General features: G+C 42.6%; 1 protein-coding gene across 2 annotated transcripts in view; it reads right to left on the bottom strand.

Annotated features, from left to right (window-relative positions):
* Positions 1-11,935: 11,935 nt before the first annotated feature.
* Positions 11,936-27,233, bottom strand: part of LOC142767614 (BCL2/adenovirus E1B 19 kDa protein-interacting protein 3-like) — a 98,067-nt gene continuing 82,769 nt past the window's right edge. For both annotated transcript variants that reach the window (XM_075869644.1, XM_075869645.1), the window contains exons 5-6: positions 21,908-22,060; positions 11,936-17,920 (exon numbers count right to left, since the gene is read on the bottom strand). In XM_075869644.1, coding sequence (XP_075725759.1) covers positions 17,878-17,920; positions 21,908-22,060 — 196 coding nt within the window. In that variant the 3' untranslated portion in view covers positions 11,936-17,877. The remainder of the gene's footprint in view (positions 17,921-21,907; positions 22,061-27,233) is intronic.

The raw sequence follows: 27,233 nt of genomic DNA, 5'->3' as shown, positions 1-27,233 counted from the left end.
GGTTGCGCATCATGCCCCCAGATGGCACTACTCCTCTCGGCCTTCCAAGTTTGTACCTGCGGCAAAACACTTTTGTGGTAATTATATGGCAAATGCTGTGCGGTTCACGACACAACACCGCTTGCCATACATTGCACGCCCACCCACCCAGTAAAAGAAATCGCATGCTCAACCAAGGAAGCGCTGGCTGAACCCGCACAATCCACAGCAGACAGGCAGATGCTGCAGAGGCACATCAGTTCCGTCGCTTGCAGAAATGAACGTCACACACACACACACACACACACACACACAATGTTGCCATTGATTCTGGCAAGCGAGGTGTGCATATGGAGGCAAGCTATAAAATTCATTTGAAAAAAATTGCATAATTCTCAAGCATGCAATTTGACATGAAATGGTGCAAACGTGCAAATAAATGTAGCTGTGAAATTCACTGAGATCCATTGACCTCGAAAATTTGCCGCAGTCAGCCTTTAGTGGAAGAAGATGGGAAATTATGGTGTACCTCCAAAGGTGTCGAATTGTCCGCTGTCATTCTCCAAGAGCTCTGAGGTCCTTGCGCACGTATCCTGGTCAGTCACAGATGTGGTACTGCTGGTGCTGCATGGTCACCTTTCTACCAAGCATCTGCTCTTAACGGCTTTTGCAATTTTCGTGATTCACACTGCCGTGAATGGCATGCCTTACGCCATATCTCTTTTTTGACCATCTTTACAATATGGGAAGTGAGTACTGCTCACTTGTGTTTTAAATTCAGTGGAGCGCTTGCTTATTTAAAAATATTTTTGTATTTTCTTGGTATTTCTACTATCAGAGCTGTCACATGCACCTAGGTAATATAAAAGCACCATTACTCTGATTTCATAAGAGAAACCACTGAAGTTGGCTTCTAAAGGTATTTCGTATACTACTACTTCTACTGTACGTTCAATTAAGATAGCCTCCTGTGCTTTCTGTTGCAATGAAGCATGGAAACTTGGGCAAGTTGGTAGGGCATGACTGAATATTCGAACAGCTCAACCTAGAAGTAGTTAGTGCGTAACTACGGAAGCAAACACAAGAATAGAAAAGAGCAGTGGAGCATGCAGCGGTCTTTTTTATTCCTGTTTATTTGCTTTCGTTGTTACGCGATAACTACTTCTAGGTTGCACTGTTCGTGTATTATTTATGTTGCAGTTTCATTCATTACATACCTGCTTGGTTGGTCATTTTGCAGAGGCAGCCTGCAGAGGGTGGAGAATGTTACTTTCACACCGTGCGTCTAAATACCTTCAAAATGCCTAAGAACTTGTGAACCTAAAAGATCAGCTACTCGTCCCTGTCATCTTGTTTCGCCCTTGTCTGTTTATTCAAGTTCAGTATTTTAAATCACTTTTTGTTCGTCTTGCAGTAGCTCAACTTGGTCGGTGGCTTCCTGTTTCATCAACATGAATTTTTTGCACTGCCTTACAGGGAGGCTCTGGCGCAGATGCTGGCAAGAAACGATAGCTATGGCCGTGTACAGCTATCCTGGACAAACCAGGATGTCAACGGCCTGTGCAGCGCCTTGATCTCTCCTACCGCATGTCTCGAAGAACTGGGCCTCCGCGACATTCTTGGCTTATCAAAGGAAGCCCTCAAGCTGCTGTTCGATGCATCAGCCTCGAGCGAGCACGTTCGCACTTTCCGGGCTTTGTGGGAAGGAAAGGTTCGGACAAAAGGCGCGGCTTTCTGTGAAATGCTCAAGTCTAATCGATCCATCACAATGCTCGACATCTTCATAGGGAGTGGTAATGCCAATCTCGTCCATGACGTTTTTCATGCTCTTGCCGAAAACAAAGGGATAACCAAAGTCATGATTGGCCTTGATGCCATCAAAAGCGGTGAGACAGCCGCAGACATCTCTTACTTCCTGGCTCGCAACAGGACGGTCACTGCACTTGACTTGACAATAATGCGCCACTCTCTTTCTGCTGAATTTGTCGATGATTTCTCAAAGGGAATGTGGCAGAACAGGTTCATTGTAAAATTAAAGTTGAATAGGAACTTGATTTGGGACGAAAGGAGCTTCACAGTTTTTGAAGCGGTGCGAAGGAACCAGGCTGCTTTGAACCGTGCGGTTGATTTCATCCTTTCGCCCAAGGTGGACAGGGAGTGCGCGGAAGCCTTTGAGCTGTTTTCGGAGACATCGCTTCTCGTTTCCCACGCTGTAAAGGTTTCCGGCAAAACAGAAGGGGAAGTATTGGCAGACAAAGTCTTGGCTGCTAACTTCTTGAATGACAACTATGTCATCATCTCTGGCATCGTACGGAACTCCGTGGAATGTCATCCTGCCAAAGGCACTCAAATAGCGGCTCTCAACAAAGACTGCTGGCGTGCTATATGCCGCCATCTCAAAGTCACAGATGTCTTATTGAAATAGTAGAAATCGCATAATGTCTTGTTTCCATGAGATGTCAGATGATACTTTCATTGCTGGCTAATATTCTGGAACATTATATTTTTGTTTTGGGAAGTATCTTAGAACTTATTTTGGGATTTTAGTTTTATTTTAATATCTTCGAAAAGTTTTTAGTGGTTCTTATACTGCTTAGTGTTGTGGATATTCCAATGCTTATTAGTCAATCCAGTAGTGATACTCACTCTGTTCCGTATTGTAAAAATGTTAATAAAGCTTGTAAAGACTCTGCTTGCAATCTGAAGGCTATGCATTTTCTTGTTGTAACCTTTATTGAGAGTCATGATCACCTACTATGGCTAAATAATTGGAGGATGCTCGAGCTTCGCCTCAACATTGAAGGCGCCTTGTCAACCTCCGTTCTCAGAGGACACCTGAACCCTGCTGCAAAGAAACTTTTTTTAGTGGCACGAACGCTACCATCGCTGTTGATGCAAGCACTTGTGCGCGTTTTATCGCATCACTCTGAGTGCAGTAATAGACAGTTCTAGTCCAGTGCCTGCTACAACTGTGCTGACGCTGCTTGTCATCAGAGACGTGGGTTGTAGGTTGTGTCCACAGAGGTGCTGCGGATGACCAACTAAAAGTGTCTAGCATACTTTAATTTAGAGAACGTGCATGCTGTTCCTCGCATTAGGAGAACCTTCACGGGAGGACACACGCGAGTGGAATTTCACAAGAGTTTCTTTGGGGAAGTATGCAAAAATATGAGAGTCAGCAAACCGCAGAGCTCTTCCGACTGCACCGTGTCACGGCGATAGACGCTACTAAATCAAGGAGTGTTAATGTGTGCTTTCTCTGATTTTGTGTGGGGGTGTACGTCTGCAGGATCGTCTCTGCAGTGTCTGTATTGAAACAAGCAAGTGCTACCGGTAACGTTTCGTTGCAGCGTCACTGTAGCTGTCCCTGCCATTGCTTTGCAACAAAGTATGCACTACTACCACAGCGCGACCACCATATTTCAAGACTCCAACTTGCCAGAAAAGACGTGAACTTGCATGTCGCCACTCTTAAATAACAGGGGCAGTGCTGAACGCTGGCCAAACATTTTTAAAAAGAAGGGGAACAACAGCGAAAAAAATCCGGCTAATCCCGCGTACCTTGGGAATCTATGTTATGTGAAGCGTGCTGAGGGAAGGTGACTGTAATTTAATTTTTTTGTTGAGCGAAATATTCCAAAGTAACCTAAAGATGTGTGGAAATCTTGTATGCATATATGTATGTTAAACACTCGCATGTTTACTGTTGCCTGATGATACCAACAGCAACATGGCTATTAGTAACACCAGAAGTGGTAAGCTGGTATGTACCGTAGTGCTAGTGGCAGCAAGGGTGGCGACCCTGGACACTGCGAGATAAATGAGCTTCAATGAATAGTGCTTCACTGCAGTTGTCGTGAACCTGAAGCAATTGCTGTGTTACAGTACTACTAATGTAATGTCTATAAAATTAGATAGCCATCACTGCATCCCCAATTGACACCTCATAATCATTACGGTCTACCTGAAAAACAGTTGAGACCTGACATGGCTCTGTGGTAGAATACTTAGTTGCTATGCAAAATGCTGGCTTTTTTTGCATTTGTCGGGTTAACACTGCCAATGTCATATTTGTTCTTTACCGCTCACGCATTGTATTACCCTTGCCTGAAGTCGCCGTTCCTGGTTTGACATGCTGTCAATCACGTCTCGAACATACCCGCATAGTGTTGACACATGTGCACCCGGGGTATGTGCTGCATGTTTGGCGAAAAGGATTTGACAATGTACGTGACGGGATTTTGACATATTCATGTCATGACCAGCGAGTCATATTTGTCAAACCATCTTCCCCTTCAGTACTAATTTTGGTTTACTAGAAGTTAAGAATGTGATTAAGACAGCACCCACACCGTGACCCAGACGTAAGCGGCTAGATCTATGGCCAAAAGAGCTCGCATTAATAAATAGGGAAAGGGACACATAGACTTGCACACATAACAAAAAGTAACCTATTGCAACAAGTCAATTCAGAAATGTTATTGCTTACAGTAAGCAGTTACTGCCTGACGAAATTACTCAAATGCCAAAGATTACCTTCATATTATTTTCATTCCACTTTTATGCGTGTATAATTTAATTACAGACTGCTTTCAGAGAAGCGGTTTAAAACACGATCTTCTCTTGAACTCAATGTACTTTAGAAGGTGCCGTAATTTGGTAGCCTCGTATCGGAGGGCAGACTCTCAACAATTGGGCTACTCTCAGGTGTTAAGAGTTGAATAGACATCAACCTTGCAAATGAGGTGCTCGTAAAATTCGTGCAAATCAGGTGCTAGAAAAAGAAAACACCAGGACTGCACGAGGGCATAGCACAGTCGCAGTAAAGGTTAGAAAAGTGGCCTTTCAGAGCCTTTTCCAGACACTCATTGGGTCACTGCTACAAGCACACTGCTGGGTGCGCACTGTGCCATAAATAATCATAATTTTTTGTAGGCCAGCATTCGCTGTGCCATCCTTCGTCATTCTTTGGAGAAGCGCGGTATCCACTGCACACTTGTTAGGAATTTCGTGCAATTTCTTTATGTAGTGACTGACGACAATGGAGATTCATGCCTGTATGCGCCACAGTTCATAGGTGAACAAGAACAGGATTTTGTAATGAGTTGGAGCATTGGATGACCCACTTGTTACACAATTCGCATTGTGTGACGCCTGGCCCTTCCTTTAATGTTATAAAGCGCTTTATTGCTCATGTTAACGCAATTCCTCTCCTGACATCAAGCCTATATAAGTCCAGTTTAGAAACGAGATCCAAGCACTAGCGCGGCTCAGTGGTAGAATGCTGGGCTGGCATGCAGTGGACTCGGGGTCGAATCTTGTTGTGCCATAGGTGTTGTCATTTACTGCGTGTTTTCTTTTCTTTCTATACTGGTTATGGACACCGGCAGTGGCAGTGGTGGCGGCGGACAACTACGACACCATGCGTGACCCGTGTTTTGATCTCGTAACAGCTTTCGCTGTAAAAGAAAAAAGTGCAGTGTTGTGGAGCTTTCTCATAAAACTTGCAGGTGCACTCGTGTAATATCGGGGCTTGCAGGTGTGTAATCTTTGTACCATGTAATTCTTTGAAGCTAAAAAAGTGGAGAGCTTGTTGTACTGGAATCGTTTTCTGAAATAACGCGCCTTTGTGGCCCGCAGCCCGGTGGTGTAAAATGTGATCGTCTCTGCTTTCTGCATGGCTTGGCGAGTTAGTATAGGTGATGTAAAAATTCGGAGCCTCTCTACTGCCTCTCAATGATGAAAAAAATTTCTTGATGCTCAGGTTGTGCACATCCGTCATGCTGCTGCGTCGTACCGCTGTTTGTGCTGAATACAAATGTTGGAAACGTCTGCCAATAATCCCCAAATATCTACTGTGGATATAACAATGTGTTACCCTGACAATTTCGCTCTACTTGGAGCATACAAGCTGGTATAACGAGTTTTTAAACTTAACGAATGAATAGATGTCAGGGCAATATCTCCTTTAACCTTGAAGTAGAGCTTTGACACAGTACGGATTTTCTCTGGATATGTGTTTTCATCGCTTAGCACCATGTCATTGCAGTGAAATTACTTTTACAGGTGGTTACATGCAAATTAACATACACTGGAATAATTCAAGACTGGTTTGTGTCTGAAAATTAATACGCACTAAACTAATTTGCAACAGTCTCAGCAGAAAACAGCCCTTTGTGATAGGTCGAGAGACTCTGGAAGTTGTTAAGGAATATGTCGACTCAAAACAGGTAGTAACCATGAAGTCGAACGATGAGAGTGAAATAATTAGAAGAATAAAAATGGGGTGGATCACATTCGGCAAGCATTCTGAAATCATGACTGGTAATCTGCCACTAACTCTAAAAAAAAGGTATATAACAGCTGCGCCTTTCCAGTACTTACCTACAGAGCGGAAACCTGGAAGCTTACAAAGAGGGTTCTACTTAAATTGATGACGCAGCGAGCGATGGACAGAAAAATAATAGGTGTAACTCTAAAAGACAAGAAGAAAGCAGGGTAGGTTAGGGAACAAACCAGGGTTAAGGATATCATACTTGAAATCAAGTGGAATGAATGGACATGGGCCGGGCACGTAGCCCGTAGTCAAGATAACCACTGGTCATTAAGGGTAACTGACTGGATTCCCAGAGAAGGTAAACGCACAAACGGGAGACTGAAAATTAGATGGGCTGATGAGATTAAGAAGTTCCCAGTCATAGCGTGGCAGTGAAAGCACAGGACCTGGTTGATTGGTGGATCATGGAAAGGCGTTTGCCCTGCCGTTGGCGTAGTCAAGCTGATGATGATGATGAAGAATCGCATTCACGGCTTAGCAACTCGACTGCAGTGAAACCACCTTTACAGGAGGGTATGTGCAAACTAATATACATCTATTTGCTCATTTCAATTACATGTACTTCAAAATTTACAATACTTTATTCAAATTGAACTGATTTCAAATCTGGTATATTCTTTCTAATATTCTCACTAGCCCGAGACTAGCTTCTGTGAAATGCTCGCGTTTAGAGGGGCACTGAAGGCAAACAATGAATTGGTTTATATTGATAAATTTTACTCTAGAACTCCTAATAACTTTGCCATCATATTGTTACGTTTGAAAGAGATGGCTAGAGGTTGAAAGGGGCTGTTTATTAGGTCGTGAGGGGCAGCTCAGAAGCGGCTGACTGGTTCGAGATCCTCCTGATCCTCTTCTTTTTTTCTCCCTCCGGGAGACAAGTGCGTTCACGTATACGCTTCGTTGTCTTCGTGCATGTACGCAACAATATGTTTACTAATAGGAAAGAAAATACAAGCTCAAACTCATTTTTAAATTTCGCATCAAAATAGTAGCACGTGACCTCACATATTTCAAAGTGTATTTTGTAGGCTCAACAAAATTTTCTTAACCTTACTATGTCAATTTGTCAAGCCCATTTCAAAGAACTGGGTTTCATATTTACTAATTAGAAGCTACGTAAGACCTACTAATAGATGATGTCACAAAATTTAGTGCGGGTATTTCAAAGCAACACTGCAACTTGCATTTTTTCTGTTTACTTGCCCACCCAGTGTCTTCGTTTCAAATGTGATTTTTTAATTGTGAAAGATCAATTTAATAAATTGATAATGATTGTTTTTCCATTTCTTGTCTTTTTAAGTTCAACACTCATGACAAATTGCTCTTCAATTAGGAAGTTTTACTTGTTCAACTGAAACAAGTACCTTTTATTTACCATCAGACCGGTTATCATCAGTACTTGGATGAATAATGGCCGTTGTGGCATGAGACCACACTGAGAGTGACGACAATTTCTTCATAATGCTAAGTGTGTTCACAAGAAGAATTGTATTCTCAATATTAAGTGCCCAAACTACAATACTATAACATGCCGTAGTGGGGAACAATAGCCTTAATTTTTTTTATTTGGCATTGCCCCGGTATAACTTACTGTGTTTTTAAGTGCTGCAACTTTTGTTGTTCTCTCTTTTTGCCTCATGCATGGGTGCTTGAGACTGTTTAAATCAAGTCCAGACAAAAGAGTACTTTGTCCTCAGTTTGTTTTTCCGAGAGTGTTGCAGCAGCATAAACAATGCCTCACAATCCAGCCTGTCGACAAACATTATAGAAGTGTGTGAGCAGCGGTTAACACAGTGCTTGGCTATAAATGCGAACGGAAGTGGCTATGCTGTTGGAAGACTACACCCACTCTGTTGTGCCTTTGCAGCCAGATGCACTCCACATTTCTGGAGAGCCTTGGCTCACTGAACTCGAGCGAAGCCGACAACATACACTTTGGGGCAGCATGAACACGCATTCAACGTTGCTGTGGTTGCCACTGCAATGAAATTGCAGTGTGAAATCAAATGCAATGTGTGACGTCGCTCGCACTGCTATGAAATTGCAATGTGAGGGGGAGCAATAGCTAGGTAGGCTGCCACGGTACGCTTCTACGTCCTTCTCTGGTGTACGTGCTAGAAACCGGTTTCCCCACCGGTTTTGGACTTCGTTGATTGCATCAGTGGAGCATGTCACCTGATCCCGTTTGTGAAAAGATGGCAAATGCACATTTTGTAACTATTCTAAGCCATTTTTTCTTGCCTTTATTCCGTCCACTGGCTCTCTTATTCTGCCCAGAATTTTTAAAAGTCCCTTTGCCTCAACACGGAGGTGTTTCAAGTAAGGGAGGTGCAATCAGATGCATGTTTCACCCCTTGACTGTTTTGGACGAACAGCTGGTACTTGCCAAAAGTGTGCCCGAATCGTTTTCAACGACTGTGGCTCGTCCTATTGACTTATCTCCTGTTGAGGGTTCTAAATGAGACTCGCTCATTTCCAGGCTAGTTTGTGCGTCACTTCACAGAAGCAGCTATAGCTTGGCAATTTTATTTTAACCTCAATTTAATGCTCATTTCACGACTTGTGTTTACGAAATGTTGCGCAGTAAAGACGATGCATACAGTGCTTGTGCGTATTCATAAAAAAAGAAGCCTTTTTGCCATTCTACATCTCTTCCCGTGCCAATTATTTCAGATACAGAAATTTGCTTTGGCTTGATGTGATATATATGCTACTTTCTCTAGGGCATCATGATTTTGCCAATTGTGAAAGATAGTAAAATTCCATCAGACAATAAACTTCATTATGCTAATAGTAGTTATTATATGCTTGATTTTTTTGTCAATCAAAAACATGCACTACAGAAACAAAAGGTTTGATAATAGTATTTCAAAAAAAACGTTTTTAGACAAAATATCTCTAAAAAATAAAACGCTTGAAGAGACACCAAAAAGCAAAATGATTTTTTGCATAAATTAGTGAAGCACAATTTCACAATCCCCGAAAACAACAATTTTACCGCGACACGTCGTTTGGTAAGCGAGAAAATGTGCGAAAAGAAGTGAGATCGGAGTTCTAAGAGTGCAGTTTTTAATCTAAACCAAGTCACTGTTTTTCTGTAGTCTTATTTAACAAGGGCACTTGCCCCCCACCTTTTAACATCAGGGAGCACTTATGATTGCACTGCGATATATAACAGGTACCTAATATTGCACTTTACAATAGTATTGTGTGTGTGAAGCTTGATTTCGATTTCACTGGTTTTCTTGACTATAGGATTGCTGTTCCTATGTTGCATCTTTGAGTGTTAATGTTGTCGACACATGTGGGATTGTATGCATGGCAGCGTCATTTTTTTATCCTTGATTGTATAAAGGCTTAGCACTGTCATTGTATCAGCATGATCTGCGAGATCTCAGCAATTCAGGTTAGTACATATTCAAGTGCGTTCAAATAACTTACTTTCATGTTTAAAAGGACTCTAAAGTCAAATAACAATTTACGTCAGAGTGAAAGCTCAATGTATGACAACATTCAAAAGGACAATATTATCAACAACAGCGCCCTACCTACCGAGAAATTAAGGTAAATGCACAAGAACACAAGTGCCACAGTAGGTCATTTTCAAAAAGATCCCGATGACATCAGGCCTACAATTAATCACTAGTAATCAATCTAACTGCACTAAACAAAGTGTCTTCTGTGCATCCAGAGACGCAATAAAATACTGCTTGTTAGTTTCTCTTTGATTCATAGAAAAAAGAACGGCCGCATGTTACTATGGGGAATGGCGCGAGTGGTTCAAAAACTCTATTTTCACGTGGTTACATGGGACAGATGGTGTCATCTAACAGTGCGCAGTTAAAACAAAAGCATCTGCAATGTCGAAGCCAACGGCGGGAAATTGATCAATGGCTGTTGTTGCTGCTGTGGCTCCGCTGCCTTTGGTCTCCTGCTATTAGTGCGGTACAGCCGGGCAAGGTTGTGCACGGCAACTATGTTGTGAGTCAGTCCCGTTGGTCCGCTTTTTGAGGCGGGTAATTTGAAGTGCGCTAACCCGATGCGGAGCACTAAAACGTGATTTTATTTCAAAATAGGCTTTTCCTTGGAACAAAAGTAACACTACGAGGTTTCTAGACCGCCATTTCTAATATCAATGGCGATTTAATAGTTGACTTAAGTGTCTCTTTAATGCATGTGCTGTCTACCACTTCTGTCTTTTGCCTTCCTTTTTTTATGCACTTCAAAGTGATCAAGTATAGTGTATACGTGCTTGTGTGTGTGCACGCGTGAAAATGTCAGCGCGAGCTTCAAGTGCTGCGAGTGGCGCACTGATTGAGTGCATTTGACCTGGATGTTTTGCCCTTATTGTGTTGTAGATATTGCAGAGTACGAGAACTGGCAGATTTGTATGTTTATGGATCAAGACAAAGCTCTGATGCTATGAAAATATTTGCAGAGTTCTTTCTAGTTGTGTTTGAAGAAAACATGCTCTTTGAATTGACATAATAATCTCTTTTCCATATTGTTACAATTAAGACAAAAGTGCAATGTTTGTTTTTCTACATTTGGTCCTACTTGATGTGAATTGCTACCCCCACATTGAGCACTATCAGGCATCCCTTGAAGTTGTTTTATCTTTTGTTCACAGAAAAGGCAATGTGTACCCATTTCTACTATCACACCATATAATGCTTGCAGTCAAGGCTTCTTATAAAAAGTAGAAATGGAATCCTAGTAACGATTTCTCAAAGTAATTCATCCACTCCGTGGCATTTCTCAACTTTTGTACATTTGTACAAAAAATACAGAGCACCCAGACTTGAAGCGCTCAAGCAATGTTTTTGAGGCAGTTTCTTCAGTGGTGCCCTTGTAGTTCTATCCTTCTATTCTATGACACCGTGCGACAACAACGCTCGCACAGTTTTAAAGAGGATAGTCTTCCTTGGGGACACTCGAAGCAAAAATTTCGGTCTGTCTGTTTGTTCACACACAACGGTATCGGGTACTTAACGGCACCAGGAGACATCCCAAACAACGGACCCCAGCCGCAGTGCCCACCAAAGTTGCTCGAGATTCAACGTTCATACTTGTGCAATTGTCAATTAAAAACCAATTATCGCACATATCTGAGGCACCATAACAACACGTATATATTCTGTGTGCAGGTCTTTTACTAGAAAAGGCATACATAAGTTATTCTAAGGACCGTAGCGTTTATCACACAGCTCTGACCATGCAACGCTTGCACGAAAAAGGAAGTGTTTCTACCGCTTTGATAAAACGACAGGGTGGTGGCACCTACCCGTCGCGTTGCATTCTACACCTTATCACCTTTAAGACAGGCGTGCGCACACCCCTCTCAGAGCTGTGCGTTTCGTTTTTCAAGATGACTGCCAGATAGCGCTCATGTCTCACGTGTGACGCGACTTGATGCGCTCGTTCACCTCCGCTGCACGCTCGAGGCACTCTAACGCAGCGCCTTCAGAGTACCATTCACCGATTTTCTTGCGCAGAACATCAAATAAAAGTTTTGTTCAATCGCTCCAGACTTAAAACTATTGTCTTTCGACGACATTTGCAGCTTAACATGCAGATACGGGGCCAATTTTTTTATCATTCAGACGCACAAGCGGATAAACAGTCATTTGTTTATTTAAATCAACACATACAACGGGCTGCACCATTCTGTCACACACATCCTCTCCCTCTCGGGAGCACGAAGGGAAAGTAACAAAAGCAGCCCTTTGCGAATTACGTTGAATGCACATTCTCTACACAAACGAAAAACACAGGCACAAGGAACACTGTTGTGAAGAAATAAAAAACTGACACAGCCGTGCACATATCGTATGCACCCAAGACAAAATGCAATGTACATAAACTCTGCCAAATGCAGCCCACAAAACGTAAATGATTAAAATCGAGTGCACCCAAGGCAAAAAACAAAAACGCGTCACTTCAAGACAGTATGTACACTTCGTGTAGGTTACAGCGACTGTTGCACAGTCAAATTGATGAGCCAATGTTGAGATGCCAACCAACAGCATACAACAGAAAATTTCGGCCAAGCTGTTTGAGATGAATGCCTCATATAGTTGCAGTCATCATTCATCCTTTGCTATACTTTCACCAACTAAAAGTGTGCGGTGTTATTGCACCGTTCTCTCTCGTTAACGACGCTGGAGTCGCTGCTTGCAGTTTGATTGTGGGACAGCCGGCTACTCATGACACTTCTAAACTATTCACATTGAAACACATCACCACTTCTTCAACATCATGAAATTCGCACATCATTACAAAGCTCAAAAGTCTCCCAAGCCGGTAGCGCGGCAAGCACACTCGGCTTCGATTAGCGCCGGCCAATCGGAGTGCTGCGACTGCGCATCCACGAGACCGACGTGGGTCACAAGGAGCAAAACTCACTACACTCTTTCAACACAACATCCCCAATATATGTGCAAGAAAATGCTAATAAAACATTATATAAAATCCCAAGCCAACCCCTCCCTGAACATTGTTCCCTTTTCACATCACCAAAAAACAGGGCACCTGGTTCTTCTCTGTGCCCTCGTCATTGAAGAATATTACACAGCTAAAGGGGTTTCAAGGCTTCAAAAGAAAATTTACAAAATGATTATGAATTATAGCGCACCACTTTCCATCTCATCCAGAAAGCCTACATGTCGACTGAGAGTATGGATAAGTGTCTTTTTCGTCAAGAAGCTTCCGTTATAAAGCTGTACCAAACTCACGAGCCAAAGCAAAGCTCCTCATAAGAAATCGAAATGAAAATAGAAAAAAGCTAAGAAGCTATGAAACGAAGTGTGCACACCCTAGGTATAAGAGCTCTAAAATTGCCTGAAAATTTGAGAAATTTGGCTAGCTTGCAGCACTCGTGTAAGCTCAGATTCCCTAGATTACCAACGGATGGCTAATAGGACTGAAAATAGCAGCAAAATAAATCTCTCCTCTTGTTTTTGTGTTCGATATAGAGTGTAAATATTTATCACCAGTTAAAAAAGACCAGTGCAACAATGCACGCCCTGCCACGGTTCAGGCAAGGCTACGAAGGTGTTCCCGGCGTAGATAATGCACATCAAGCCATTCGGTGAGCACCCAGCAATGTGTTGCGAACTTGCGCAAGTTCAAAGAAAGCTCAGAACTGAAGATCTAATGTACTACAGGCCTCTAGCATTACATACTACGTACTAATGTGCTACAGAATGAATTAGAATGGGTGAAAGATGTGCTTTTTTATTAAGCCTCTGTTGTTGAAAACCACTGTAAGTTATAACCAGAAATGGTAACACATGCCATTTCGTTTCAATTATGTTTTCAAACAAGCATGGAAAAATCTCAGTATAAGAAATATATCAAATCAAAGTTGAAAATTTTCGAAAAATTGCCAGTGTGTGCACGTACAGTTAAATATAACCAGGTTCAATGGTACTAAAGAAGGCAAAAAAGAAGTATTTTGTGGCTGACATGATAACAATGCACGCAGAATGCAAAACTGCGAGCCTTTGTAATAGTAGGTTGAGACAACAATGCCGCACATAGCGTTACGGTTAGAAGAGCCCAACTGCGGACACAGCCGACGCCATACTTGGCAAGAGTATACAGTTCTATCACTGAAGATTCTATGCATTTTTCTTTTCCAGAGACATTAGAGCCAAGAACTAGCGCAAGCAATCTGAGTATGTAACGAGACATATGGCACAAAAAGTGTTTAACAGGTGGGGGAGTATATAAACCGCATGACAAGACGGAAACGCACTTTCAACAGGCCTGCATTTAGAATGCCTGACTGCACCGGTTGTTTGCGCTGCCTAGCAACAGTGAAAGTCTCGCACTGGGAAGAAAGCAAAGCAAGCTCAGCGTTACAAAACTTTGTCAGCGCACGACAACTTGCAGCATGTTACGCACCAAACGAACACAGATACAGTAATTACATAGGGCGAGTCACACTTGATAATCTTCATGCAAGGTTACAGCCGTGCTTCATATGGCATTACTGTGTTAAGTGTATGCCAGAAAAAAAAAGAGCCGACTACATTCAAGTGACAATCTTGGAAGTAGGCTCGGCATGTATTTCACAAATTGTGCTGTGCCTTAAGGGAAAGTTTAACATTACACGAATTATGAGGTGGAGCTAATGGTCTAACAACCACTGCTGCAGTGAAAGGGCTTTTGAAGTGTCATATTTATTACATACAGACCGAACGAGACTTTTCTTTTTTGGTCACATGCAGCAAACTTAAAACAGCTCAAAAGCGAGAACAGTGCAGTCTGGAAAACAAGTAAGCCACCAGCAAAATGTGGAAATCTTGACAGTGTATAAACTTCTGAGTTTGATGAAGCTATTTGATGATTAGCAGCAGCATTCTGTTTCCTCGAGGAGTGTAGAGTAAAAGATTATACAACTGAAGATCGATACGCCATCCATTTACTGAATGTTGCCAGCTCCAAGTCATGGACATCATTGGTACGAAACCTCTAAGTTTACATGCATAGGGATATTTACACGTAAGCTGAAAGCCTACACGCCACTGAAGGCAATCCACAACCACGAACACCAGTGTAGGGGACACCCAGTGAAATTTTCCAGTATACATGCTCGTACCATTCTCTTCCATACAGGAATACACACATTAATCACAAGTAACAATAAAAGTTGGGGAGGAGGAACAAGGCTAGGCAGGCACTGAGGACATGCAGGAAGTACCGCATCTTCTGGTGTATAATCCACACGCTATACATGTTGAAACACCAGACATCTTATGCGATAAAAAAAAAAAGGGTGATGGGGCCTCAATGATAAATTTTAAAGCCTAGCAGTCAGAGCCAAGGACGCATGATGTTGGTTTTGAAATTGCCCACTCTCATTGGGCACATTTGACAATTAATAACTGGGCCAAAATACCATCAGTACATTTTAACCACATTGATATAGAGCCATAAAATTAGCTAGCCATCCATGAGCAATATTTTCACCGCAGCCTCCAACAAGGTTGGTTGATGTTGGTTTTGAAATTGCCCACTCTCATTGGGCACATTTGACAATTAATAACTGGGCCAAAATACCATCAGTACATTTTAACCACATTGATATAGAGCAATAAAATTAGCTAGCCATCCATGAGCAATATTTTCACCGCAGCCTCCAACAAGCAAACGAATACCGCATGCTATAACAGAAGCCGATACTTTTCATCACATGAATTTGTTCGTGGTTACACAAGATATCTAAATTATGCACGAAGACATATGCAATTGTCTGATATGAAAAGGACAGAAAATTGTTTTCAGTCAACACTATTCAAAAAAGATATATGTGCAGATATTTGTCTGCGGTGGGCTATATATGTTCTGTGCAAACTACAGACCAAAAGCTACAGTATGTGTTAAAAAATAAAAGCTGCAGTCCAGTCGTGTAAGACAACTTACGCAATCGTGCGAATCGGCAAAAGCAAAAAATAGCGAGAGAATTGACCTAACTGTGCACAAGTACAGTTGATGAAATAGAGAAATGCAAAGCCTTGACAGAACTGCAAGTTGCTAGCAGAGTGCCACTGCAATCAAATGTACTGCACAATGCAGTCAGAATGATAGCGTGAAGTGTATTGCTCATATAATTGACAAATGATTCCAGTGCTAAAATTTACATTTATTATCTGCACGAAATTCTGTTTTGGAACCTGCATCTATATTTGATTTTAACCTCAACTACATCAACAAATAAAATTAATATAACTTCGTTACAGAACTCTGGGCTGAGAAAAATAAACCGCGGCCTTAAATGTTTCTGAAATATGATGGACACAACGCTGGCAATGCCTGTATCACTGCGTAAGTGGGCGCAGCCAAAATATACTTTGTAAGAAAATCAATGATTTGCAATGGAATTCTGCATTCTGGACTGCGCATCAAATGATGGCAAACATTTAGGTACAGGTCCCAAGGGCCGACTAAGATCAAGTTGTGTTTTTTTGTTCCTTCGATGGTTTCTTCATACTCAACATATAGCGCAGTACTGTAAGCGAGTGGAGGTTAACCAATCGCTGAAAGTAACGCGAGAATTCCAGCACAGACGTCAGTATTGTCAAAACAAAGTGTACTGAATAATACGATAACGTCGATATCGCACGTAACATTCATAATTATATTTTTCCAGTATGGGGAAACATTTTAACATAATGTCCAAAGACTTAAATGTTCCAAGAAGACACGCTAAAATTCTATGTCAGTACACTGACGTATAGTAACAAGAAATTTGTGCACTGCGATTGTCACTGTAGTTGAACTGCGCTGTACTACAATCACCGATGCAAAAATTACTTGATAGGTTTTTGTTCTTTTGTGACAAAACACAGAAGAGCAAAGAGCTTTCGTTTGAATGAAGTGCTAGATGCAAACATTCTAAACAGCCAAAAGCCAAGTAACATGCACAGTTTCTTCAAGATAAAGTATGAAAATTTAAGCAATACTCGTAATGAAAATTTTCACAGGGCCATGCAGAAAGAAAAAAGCCTCTCCAATGTGGCTACATGCTTAAATTATGGCATTCTGGTGATCGACATGTCACTTCATAAAAAAAAGAAGATTCTAGAACTGCGCAGAGTAGTCTATGTTCATTCACCGGGGCCTGTATACCTGTAAAATCATTTTCGTGTTTCACACCGAAATAGCTTGATATGAACTACGGGGCTTCAAACCTTTCTTTTTCCTCAACGGTGGAAGAGCTTTCGAAATCCGTGCTGAAGAACAGCTTGAAAGACAAAGAGTACGGGACGAGGAAGCAAAACGCCAAATCACGTTGCTGAATGTGCGCCTACTGTTCATGACTTCTTACCATCGGCAACTCAGTGGGCTACGACAAGTTTGCTCTGTGCAGTGTGCACGTTGCCTCAAGAGCCCCAGATAGTCAAGCCCAATACAGTCCAAGCTCATGGCATAGAATGAGATGACATGGAAGTGTTACCCCAATCAACCCACTTAGAGCTGACGCTGATCTCACAGCCATGCCATGCCTCGTCGCGGATGTTCGGCACTTGCGCGGTAGCCACATAATGAAATTTAGGCCTTCTATGACGCCAATGGTTAGGATTTTCTTTTTCTGCGTGGTTGGAATCAAACGAAGAGCGGCGGTAAGCACAAATTGTGCACGGATATGCCTGAGGTGACTGAATTCACACATCTCAAAAGCACAACCAACTTTCTTTCTTTTTTTTTCTTTTCTGTTTTCTAAAAAATGGGTGTACAACACTGTCAAAACTAATTGCGCTAAATATAAAGGAGCGATCATCGCATTACGTTAAGACACAGGAAGTTACATTAGGCTGCCTCCTCCACAGTCCAGGTTATTCCGAAGGTGTGTCGAGTGGGAAACGGAGGAGAGTTCAGTTTTCTTGGGGGGCAAAGGCTTTTGGCGAGTCGTTCCTCAGGAAGTCGACAACTGTTCAGGCGCTGGGCGATCGAGGAAAAGAGAAGCAGCGTTGATCGACGACGAGTGCAGAGCCCTCAAACCAGGTCGCAGCTCCTGCGCCCTCGTCGTTGGAGATACCACAACAGTGAGATCATTCAACGTTGGCCACCCTCATGCGCCGGCCAATGCACACCCTGCAAAGCAACAAAGGTAGTGAAAAAAAAGATTACTCTTCTGTTAGTGATCATATGCATTTAAATCTCAATATAATGAAGTGGTTGAAAATAATTAGGTTTAACAAAATTTCTTTGCATTTAAAAGCAATCTCAGATGAACAAGGAACTCGACAAATGGTAGACCCTAAAGACATGTCAGCCAAATACAACCATACTGTTGATGTGAACGCACAAAAAACAGAAGCTGCAGCATCAGTAGTGCTCTTCAACAGGCACAGCAGGATGGTAGCCTATCATGGAGCACATGCTTCAGGACAGTTCTGGTTATTCAGATCTACACCAATCGAGACCACAATTTTTGAATAGCAAGCAACCCAGACAGCAACAACCAAGTGTGAAACAAACTGTGCTCTCTTCAGAACAGCGGCTTGTTGGGTGAGTTGGTTCAGCATGTTTAGTGCGAAAAACAGAGAAAAGGAGACAGGAACAAGTGTTTCTGTGATTTTTTTTTTTTTGGCCCTGCCGAGTTCTACTGTGAGCTATACTCTCTCTTGGCAACTTTCACGCCAGACATGCACAGCACTGCTACGTCACAAGTGATCCTGCTATCACCCCCTGGTGGGAAATATAGATGTACCATTTTTAATAATAATAATAATAATAATAATAATAATAATAATAATAATAATAATAATAATAATAATAATAATAATAATAATAATAATAACAACAACAACAACAGTTGGTGTTTTATATTACAAAACCAATACATCATTACGAGGGGTGTTGCTGGCACAGCGATTTTGAAAAGCTGAGGTTCTTTAGCGTGTACCTAAATTTAAGTGCACCAGCCTAAAGATTTCAAGCCTCCATCGAAAATCTGACTACACACTTGGGATTCGATTTTGCGGCCTTTGGGTGAGCAGCCAAGTACCGTAACTATATTAGGCCACCCTAGAGGTTAACTGCCCCATTTACAACACAGACGTTTTATTGATTTCCTCATGCGTAGAGTAGGTTGTTCGAGCAGGGGGGTACACAAAAATTATTTAAAAACATGTGGTCCGCAATTCAGTTCTAGAACTAGTCGCAATTCAGTGCTAGAACTCCAATTTCTCTAAATCAGTTTCGTTGATAGCAGAAGCTGGCGCCTGCATTTGTGGTTTGACAGCATGCCGACAAGGTCATTTTCGCAGCGGCCACAACGCACACAGAATGCCAAAACAAGCATGGACGCAACACCAAGCAATGATCTGGGTGAGCTGAGCTTTTTCATGCTCACTCCAACTCTATGGCAGTATTTTTGGGTACGGCATGAGACCGAAAAAAACACAGAGCTTGTCTGTGTCTCTTCTGTACTCTTCCGTCTTCGTTGATTTCGTGCTGCACTAAAAAATGCTGCACTACCAACTAACCCAACTTTCAATACCATTCCAACTCTGTGGCTCACAAACGTAACCCTATAGGGTTTTCCCAAGAGTGCCACGACATTGGACACGAGGTTCGTGAAACTAAACCACTGCTCCACATCTATTTTAATGATCATGGCACCAAAACCTATTGTGCACCGCAAGAATAACATTGTACGGCACACACCTATGACTTTTCTCCAAGATTGCACACTCATAATGCCTAAAGGATGGAGGAAGATCCAGTAAGGCATCAGAAATTTTCATCAGCTCTAGATTCACTCAACAGAAGTCATGTAAATGGGTTTCACCAGAACAGAACAGAACAGAAGGTTTTATTGTGCTAAATGAAGAAGAATACATGTGCATGATATACAGAAAGAGGTCCCATAGTCAGAGACTGCAAGGGGACCTCTTGTACAATGTAGAATTGAGAATGATTGTGATGTACATAGCAGGGAGACCGAGCTACAGTAAAATGCAATTGAAACAAATAAAGTAAGAATATACCCTTGTAATCTCACAGAAACAGTTTAAAAGCAAGAGTAACGCGCTAACTTCAATGACAAGTGATTACAGAACGCAACTCACAATGAACAGGAATCAATTAAGAAACAGTAAAACAGGCTAGTTAGTTGACATGATATGATTTTTTAACTTTGATTTAATTACCTTCAGGCAACGGCATACTTTAATGTCGGAAGGTAAACTATTCCAAAAGGAAATTCCGGAAAAATGAATGGTTTGTTTGCCATAATTGGTGCGAACTTTTGGCAGTAGAAAGTTATTGTTAAGGGCAAACCTTGTGACATTGTTATTTGAAAGAATGGTAGTGAAGTGAGGAAGTTGGTTATTTATAGTTCTATACATGTAAATACCAAGGTTATATTTAACTAGCTCAGATACAGTTAATATATTGTTTTCGTGAAGTAGTGACTTAGCATTCGAGAGATATGGGCTTGACGTGAGAATTCTTATCGCTTGGTTTTGAATTGTCTGAACTGAAGTAAGATGAGTGGTTTATGTGTTACGCCATGAAGTAATACAGTAAAAAATGTGCGAATGAGCAAAAGAAAAATACAGTGACATAAGTATTGATGGATTGAAATAAAGACGAGATTTAATCAGTAGTCGAACGCCATACGTCATTTTTTTTCTAATATATGCAACATGTCGGTGGTATTTCAAGTTACTGTCAAGTTCAACAATATCATGTAGAGCTTGCAAGGTTTCATGAAAAAAGTGGTGCAAGTAGATGCAAAAACTCTGTCAGCTATTTTTAAATCGAGAGCCGTTGCAGAAAATTATTCACATGTGTAATGTTAATGAGAACTGACAGACAATTATGCCAAGAAAAGTATAGAGGATGGTATTAGGAGTAATTGTAATGCAACTACGAAGAAAGAAAAATGGACGAAAAGATAACTTGCCGTGGGCAGGGACAGAACCTGTGGCCTTTAAATAACGTGTCCGAAGCTCTACCAACTGAGCCACCACAGCGGCTATCCCCCTGTCCACTTTAAGGGGTATGTATGTGCACTTAAACGAGGAAGCGTTAGCCGGCGCCGCCTGTCGTCACTAGTCATTCGACCACTGGTGCGACAAGCAGATTAAATTGAATGTCTCACTCTTCCTATGCAGCACAACTGCAACCTACAACTGCAACCTAATGGTATTTAAACAGCAGAACAACACTTTGTTTAACTGAAGTTTCGAATACTCTGTGTTCTATGAATGTGAAGCAACGAATAGCTAAATATGCCACTATTGTGAGACAGTCAAGATCGTGAGAAAATTGGGCGTGAACGTGAGTGAGTACTTTGAGTGTGAGAAGGAGTGAGTATGAATGTGAGTGAGTACTCTGAGTGTGACAAGGAGTGAGTATGAACGTTAGTGAGTACTCATGAGTGGGAGTAGGCGTGAGTATGAACGTGAGTGAGTACTCATGAGTGGGAGTAGGCGTGAGTATGAACGTGAGTGAGGGCGAAGGCTGAAAAAATTGTGGTGAGTGAGTATGAGTGAGTAGTCTCTCAAAGTGCCGACCTATGCATAGAACCGCCTCGGCGAAACAGAATAAATTGGAAACCTTCGGTAAAGGCCTCCAACCTGTAGGAGACATAGAACAGGCTGCTGTCGCAGATAATGATTATAAACCAAACGCCTTGCAAGAAACGCGAATCTGTGCCAATTGTCTCCACAGAGTGCCAATATTTGTGACCCTAGTATCTCTGATCAATACCACACTTGCCAGCTTATCAGGAAATTTCATGGGTGCATTTTGAAACCAGGGCCAGCTACTGCTGCCAAGCAAAACTTGAGCTTATGTAAAGAGGCCACTTCAGTAGCAATTATGTGTTGTACAGAGCATGATTTGCAGGCTTTATTAGCAAATAAGTGCTTGTAATTAAATCATATCACCAATGGTACCATCAGTAGTTTTGATTTGCTGCGGCTGTCTTGCATTGTGCAGCAGAGAGCTTGTGTTTATTCAATTTGTACATAAACATGTCCTTTTATATTTACATTAAAAAATAGATATTGGTCATGAATTTATAAAAGCCTTCATTCGAAAAGTGATTTGCTTCAAGGTTCATACCCAATGCCGGCGCCCAGTAGTATTGAGAGTATGTTGCTGAGCAGCAGTAGAGGAAAGATGTCGGCCAGGCGGATGATGCGAGAGCCACGCAGACTCAGCACAGGACGTTTCCGGATGCCACCCACGTTCACCGGGTGACGGAAGTTCCAATCCCTGTGTAAAAAAAAGTGAATCCAACCGTAAACAAACACCTCACAATGTAGCCTGAAACTACAGTTCCTGAAAGTATACGGACCTAATGCAAGGATGGGGAAAAAACGAAACAACTCTGCCGCATGGGCAGTAAGTAGCAACAGTATGATGATGGTACAGTGTTAACGATGGAGCGCATGGCTGCCAATCACAAAGACAGGCACAGCGCAAAAAACATCCTTTCCCATTTGTGTGCATGATGCGTGCTTTGCACAAAACATTGTATATAGTTTTTAAGTATGCAACATTGTTACACAGCACTAAAATTTTATTTATATCAAACTTTGTTGCTGCAAGTAAGCTTTTCCAACCTGACCCGTAATAGTTCATATCATCGACACAATACGCTGATGGAATTACATTGTTTCAGTAGATGAGCTTTCAACGAGGCATCAGGAAACCACATGCCACGCACGAAAAACATTTTCTTCGTGCTTCTCAAAATAAGTATGGGTGTGTATGTTGTTTACACATCATAATGAATGATTTGATTAAGTAACCCACAGAGTAATGTAGCTCGTCATGCAGGGAAGCATGCTAATAGCAGAGAGAATTATTCATCGCACAGAAAGCCACATTACATGGGACTTAAATCTCCGACGTTGAGTTGCTGACACGTCTGTTTTGTGATCTCGTTCAGATTTCAGATGTCGTGGTTCAGCTATATACCTATGTCTTCCTGGCCCTCTGTGTCATCACAGTTATCAGAAGTGCGAAGGCACCAGACCTTGTACAATGACATGCTCCAGCAATTGTGATTCCAGGTTCTAAGTGATAATGGAAGAGGCACCGTGGCAAAGTCCCCATACAGCAAGAGCTACTTATCAAGCACCTCCCCATTTGTCCAAACACACACCTCCAATGTAACAACATAATTAAGGGGGGGCGCGGCAAGTAAAGTGCCGATTTTGGTCAAAATATGCGATTTTCTGATTTATTTTTTTTTCGTAATCTTCAGACCTTCAACTTCCTTGTTCTAAAATATTACAGCAAAACGTGCGCTACAAATCCCGCAAATAGTGTTTTTGCCGAGGCTAGTCGCCGAAAAGTGCGAAAAAAAAGCCCCTGAAACGGTGTTGTTCATGCGCGCAAACGCGCCAATACAGTGTACTAGAATAGGGGCAGTGTGCTCACTGCCCTATCCTTGCGGCGCTCCGCCGTAGCGCACTCTGTGTCGACTTCCACGATGCCCACCAGGGGCGCTGATGCTTGACGCACCCGAAAAACTTCTCTTGGTTCGTGTTGGCCGTGTTGGCGGACGGGGCTGGTTCGCTCAGTTCAGTTCGATCGGTTCGATTGGATCAACGTGGGTACCCCGTGTGCGTGTTCTGTGCTTTATGCTTGGATCATTGTGTAGTATGTGTTCGTGACGATGCCTAACCGCCGTCGAAATTACTGTTTTGCACCCGGTTGTCGAACTGGGTACAGTCGTGTGCAGGATGCACCACAGGCGTCTTTGTTCAACGTCCCGCGTGATGAAGAACGGCGGAAGGAGTGGGAAAGAAATCCCCACCGTGCAGATAAGAAACTGGATGAGTTTTCTGCGGTCTGCGAACTGCATTTCGAACCGAGGTTCGTTATCAAGGAGTTCGTGCACCATATAGATGGCAAAGAGGTACACATTCCTCGTGATAAACCGATGCTGTCGGAAAACGCCGTCCCCACGATTCTTCCAAATTTGCCACAGTACCTCACGAAGATGCCAAAACCGAGAGCTAAAAGGAAAATGTGCGAAAATGACCATGCAGCCGCAAAGAAAAAGAGCCGAAGTGCTCTCGAGACTGACTGCACTGAATTTTCACGGGCTGCTGTTGGTGATTCAGGGGAGGACTGCGACTTGACACACGATGACGTTCCAGCGGAGCCCGAGCATTGCTTGTCGTTTTGTTATTGTTTAAAGACTCCTTCCAAGTACTGGAGTATGCATCACCATCCTGACCTTAACGGAGTGATGTATTGCTCGTCGACTTACCTTGAAGAAGGCGTTGTCACGTCCGAATAAGTTGTGTTGTTCCTCTGCAATAAACCGCCCGATGGCTACTGCAAGGTGTTTGTGAGGGGCGGCTGATTGAGGAGCGCATCATTAAATGTCAGGTAGAAGCGGAAAGCGTGCTGGAAAGTGTGGAAGTTACCGAACTCTGTATTGGTGCTCTGAATGCCAAAGATTATGACACCTGCTTTTTAACACCAGGACTCCAGAAGCAGCTCAAAATCAAGCATGCGACGTATTTCAGCATCAACTGCAGCGGCAAAGTAACAACCAAAGGTGGGTAACGAGTCACCCGATTTTCACTTGACTGAAGTAGTGCAGTTCTTTGTTACATAATTTATTACTTGCTGGCGCATTCTGGCGCATTCTGGCGCCTATAAGTACTGGCAGTGCTTTCTTGTTCACAACCCAGTCAGAATTTGCTACAATTTCCGCACATTTCTATTTTCAGGTGGACAGTGCATGAGCTGCAAATACTTCAGGAAGGCTCTCTTGACAAGGAGGTCAAGAGTACAACGAACACCTTCCAGGGCTTCCAAAGCGTTGTCCAAAGGCTGAGGTTCCTTGCACGTAAAAACAAGCGCTTCGCTTCACGGATTTCCACAATGAGGGAAGATGTTGAAAAGATGCGGGCATCCAATGCAGCAGTAGCCGAAGAGACTCTAAGTGAGCAGATTTCGAAGCTTCCCCAGAAGCAACAAGAATGTGTCAGACAATGCTTTGCCGCAGCAGCAGCAAAAAAGAAAGGTTTCCGCTATAGCAAGCTGTGGATCCTGGAATGCATCATAATGAAAATGAAGAGTTCCCGCCTTTGTGAACACATCAGGGACAATGAGATACTCTCCCTTCCGAGCAAATCAACACTGAAACGATACATGGCTCTGTACAAATCAGCATTTGGCTTCAGCAAAAAAGCGTTGGAAGAATTGAAGAACAAGACCAAGACATGGACCCATTCAAAAAGCACGGCGGACTTCTTGTAGATGAGCTCAAGCTTGCAGAGCATACATCTGTGAAGCAGTCAGGTCAAATCGAAGGGTTTGTAGATTTAGGACCGTTCACTTCTGCAGCAGACAGGACCACGCATTCGGATCACGGCATGGTGATCCTATTTGTTCCGTTCGTCGGTGGATGGACGCAAGTGATCGGGACATTTGCAACCAGAGGCAACATCAAAGGCGATTTGCTAGCTCAAATAATGGTAGAGGCCACAGTGCTTACTGAGAAAAGCGGGCTTTTTGTTGACTTTATAACGTGTGACAGCGCCACTTGGAACCGTCGGATGTGGACATTGCTCGTTGTAAAGGGAACGCGTGGCAGCGTGAAGTGCAAAGTGAAACATCCAGTTGATGATAGCCGTTATTAGCACTTTGTATCGGACTTTCCCCACCTCATAAAGTGCTTGCGGAACGGACTTTTGAAGTGCTCATTTAACACACCAGATGGGGACGTAGGTCATTTTCTTTTGCCATTTATGAAAAAGGGCACATGTTTACGAAATTCGACATCTTTCAAACCACCTGGTGAAAGAAAAAGTGCTGTTTGCTTTGTTTTCCAGCTTTACTAAGCATTTTTTTTTTCTCAGGTGTCGTTGTGGCATGTCAAGAAAGCCTACGATCTTGACTTCAAGAGCCTTACGTTAAAGGCAATGCCAGGAATAACCAAGTGCCACGTGGAGACAACTTCATTCGAGCAGCAGAGAGTTTCCTACGCATTCCAACTCTTTGGGGAGAGAGTTCTTCAAGGGCTCCACCTTTACAAGGATGAAATTGAGGCAAAGACAGGACCCATAAATGGCACACAGGAGTTTTTCAAGTAAGAATTTTGGAGATGTTATTTGGATGTGAGCAAGTTACTATGCATGCTTATTCATAGATATTTCACTACATAGATTAGAACTAAACCAACAAAGACAGTACAAAGTGCAAAGTTAAGGTGCGGCTGCCATGCAAGCCATAATATAACATGTATATGAAGGAACTTAAACTCATAATGATTCGAATTTTTTTTTTGACAGGAGGATCAACCGCCTGATCACCATTATGACGTCTCGGCACCCAAGAGAAGCCCTGAAACCCAACTCCTCTTCAACAACAGCTCTTTCGGATTTTGTGGCGCACCTGGATTCTTGAGGGCAGCACACAGAAAAAAAAGGGGGGTTCTTGAGCCAGTCAACTGCGATTGGCCTGCGTGTCACGATATCAAGCACTATTGAGCTTCTTTCCTACCTTGCAAGTTTAGGTTATTCGTACCTTATGACATCCAGACTTTGTCAGGACCCCCTTGAGAATATGTTAGGAATAGTCAGGCAAGCCTCTGGCTGTAACGATCATCCGACACCCACTCAGTTTCTCATAACCATGAACTGCATATCTTTCTACAGTTTAGTGAAAACCGTTAGATACGGTAATGCAGATCCATGTGCACTAAGTGCCTTGCTAGACACACAGCAGAGCCGCACAAGTTGCCCTCCCAGCAACAATTTGTGGGAACAAGTAGATGTTCTGATTGCTTCGGGGAATTTACCTGAAGCCGAAGTGGTGTTGTCTTTGATGGAGCATGACGAGCACATACAGAGGAGCGACTCTCGCCTAATTTACTATGTGGCGGGATACGTTGCACGAAAGTGCGTAATGAAAACTAACTGCCAAGACTGCATGGATGCTCTCACCGGGCCATGTGAAGATGAGAATCCTGGGCTTGCTGCGCTGACGCTGCACAAGGATCGAGGTGGACTTCTCTATCCACGCGGCACACTCTTTTCGTTTGTAAAAACGCTTGAAGACATGTTTACAGAACACTTCAGCAAGAAAGAACTGCATGCTGATAGCATATTGAATGTGCTGAGTCTGGTGAAGACAAAGTGCACACGCCAAATAGGCTGCAGTGAGCATTCAGCTCGGCTCACCAAGGATGTAATCAGCTTTTACATCACAACGCGGCTTCATTCTTTGCAAAGGGCATTAATTCTGAGAAACTGGATAAGAGGAAGAGCGTGACACACCGGAAGATTGCGAAAACTTAATGAGGCAAACCTGCATGGTGCATGTTCACTGGTGCATATCAATGTGTAAATGTCTCGATTTGCCATTATTCAGCCTTTTTTTTACCCTAATATTTCTTGTGCAAATTCTTTCATCACTT

The sequence above is a fragment of the Rhipicephalus microplus genome, chromosome 7, assembly GCF_043290135.1.
Source record: "Rhipicephalus microplus isolate Deutch F79 chromosome 7, USDA_Rmic, whole genome shotgun sequence".
NCBI lineage: Eukaryota > Metazoa > Arthropoda > Arachnida > Ixodida > Ixodidae > Rhipicephalus > Rhipicephalus microplus.
The sequence above is the reverse complement of the archived record's forward strand: the minus strand, read 5'-3'. Positions and strand labels throughout refer to the sequence as shown.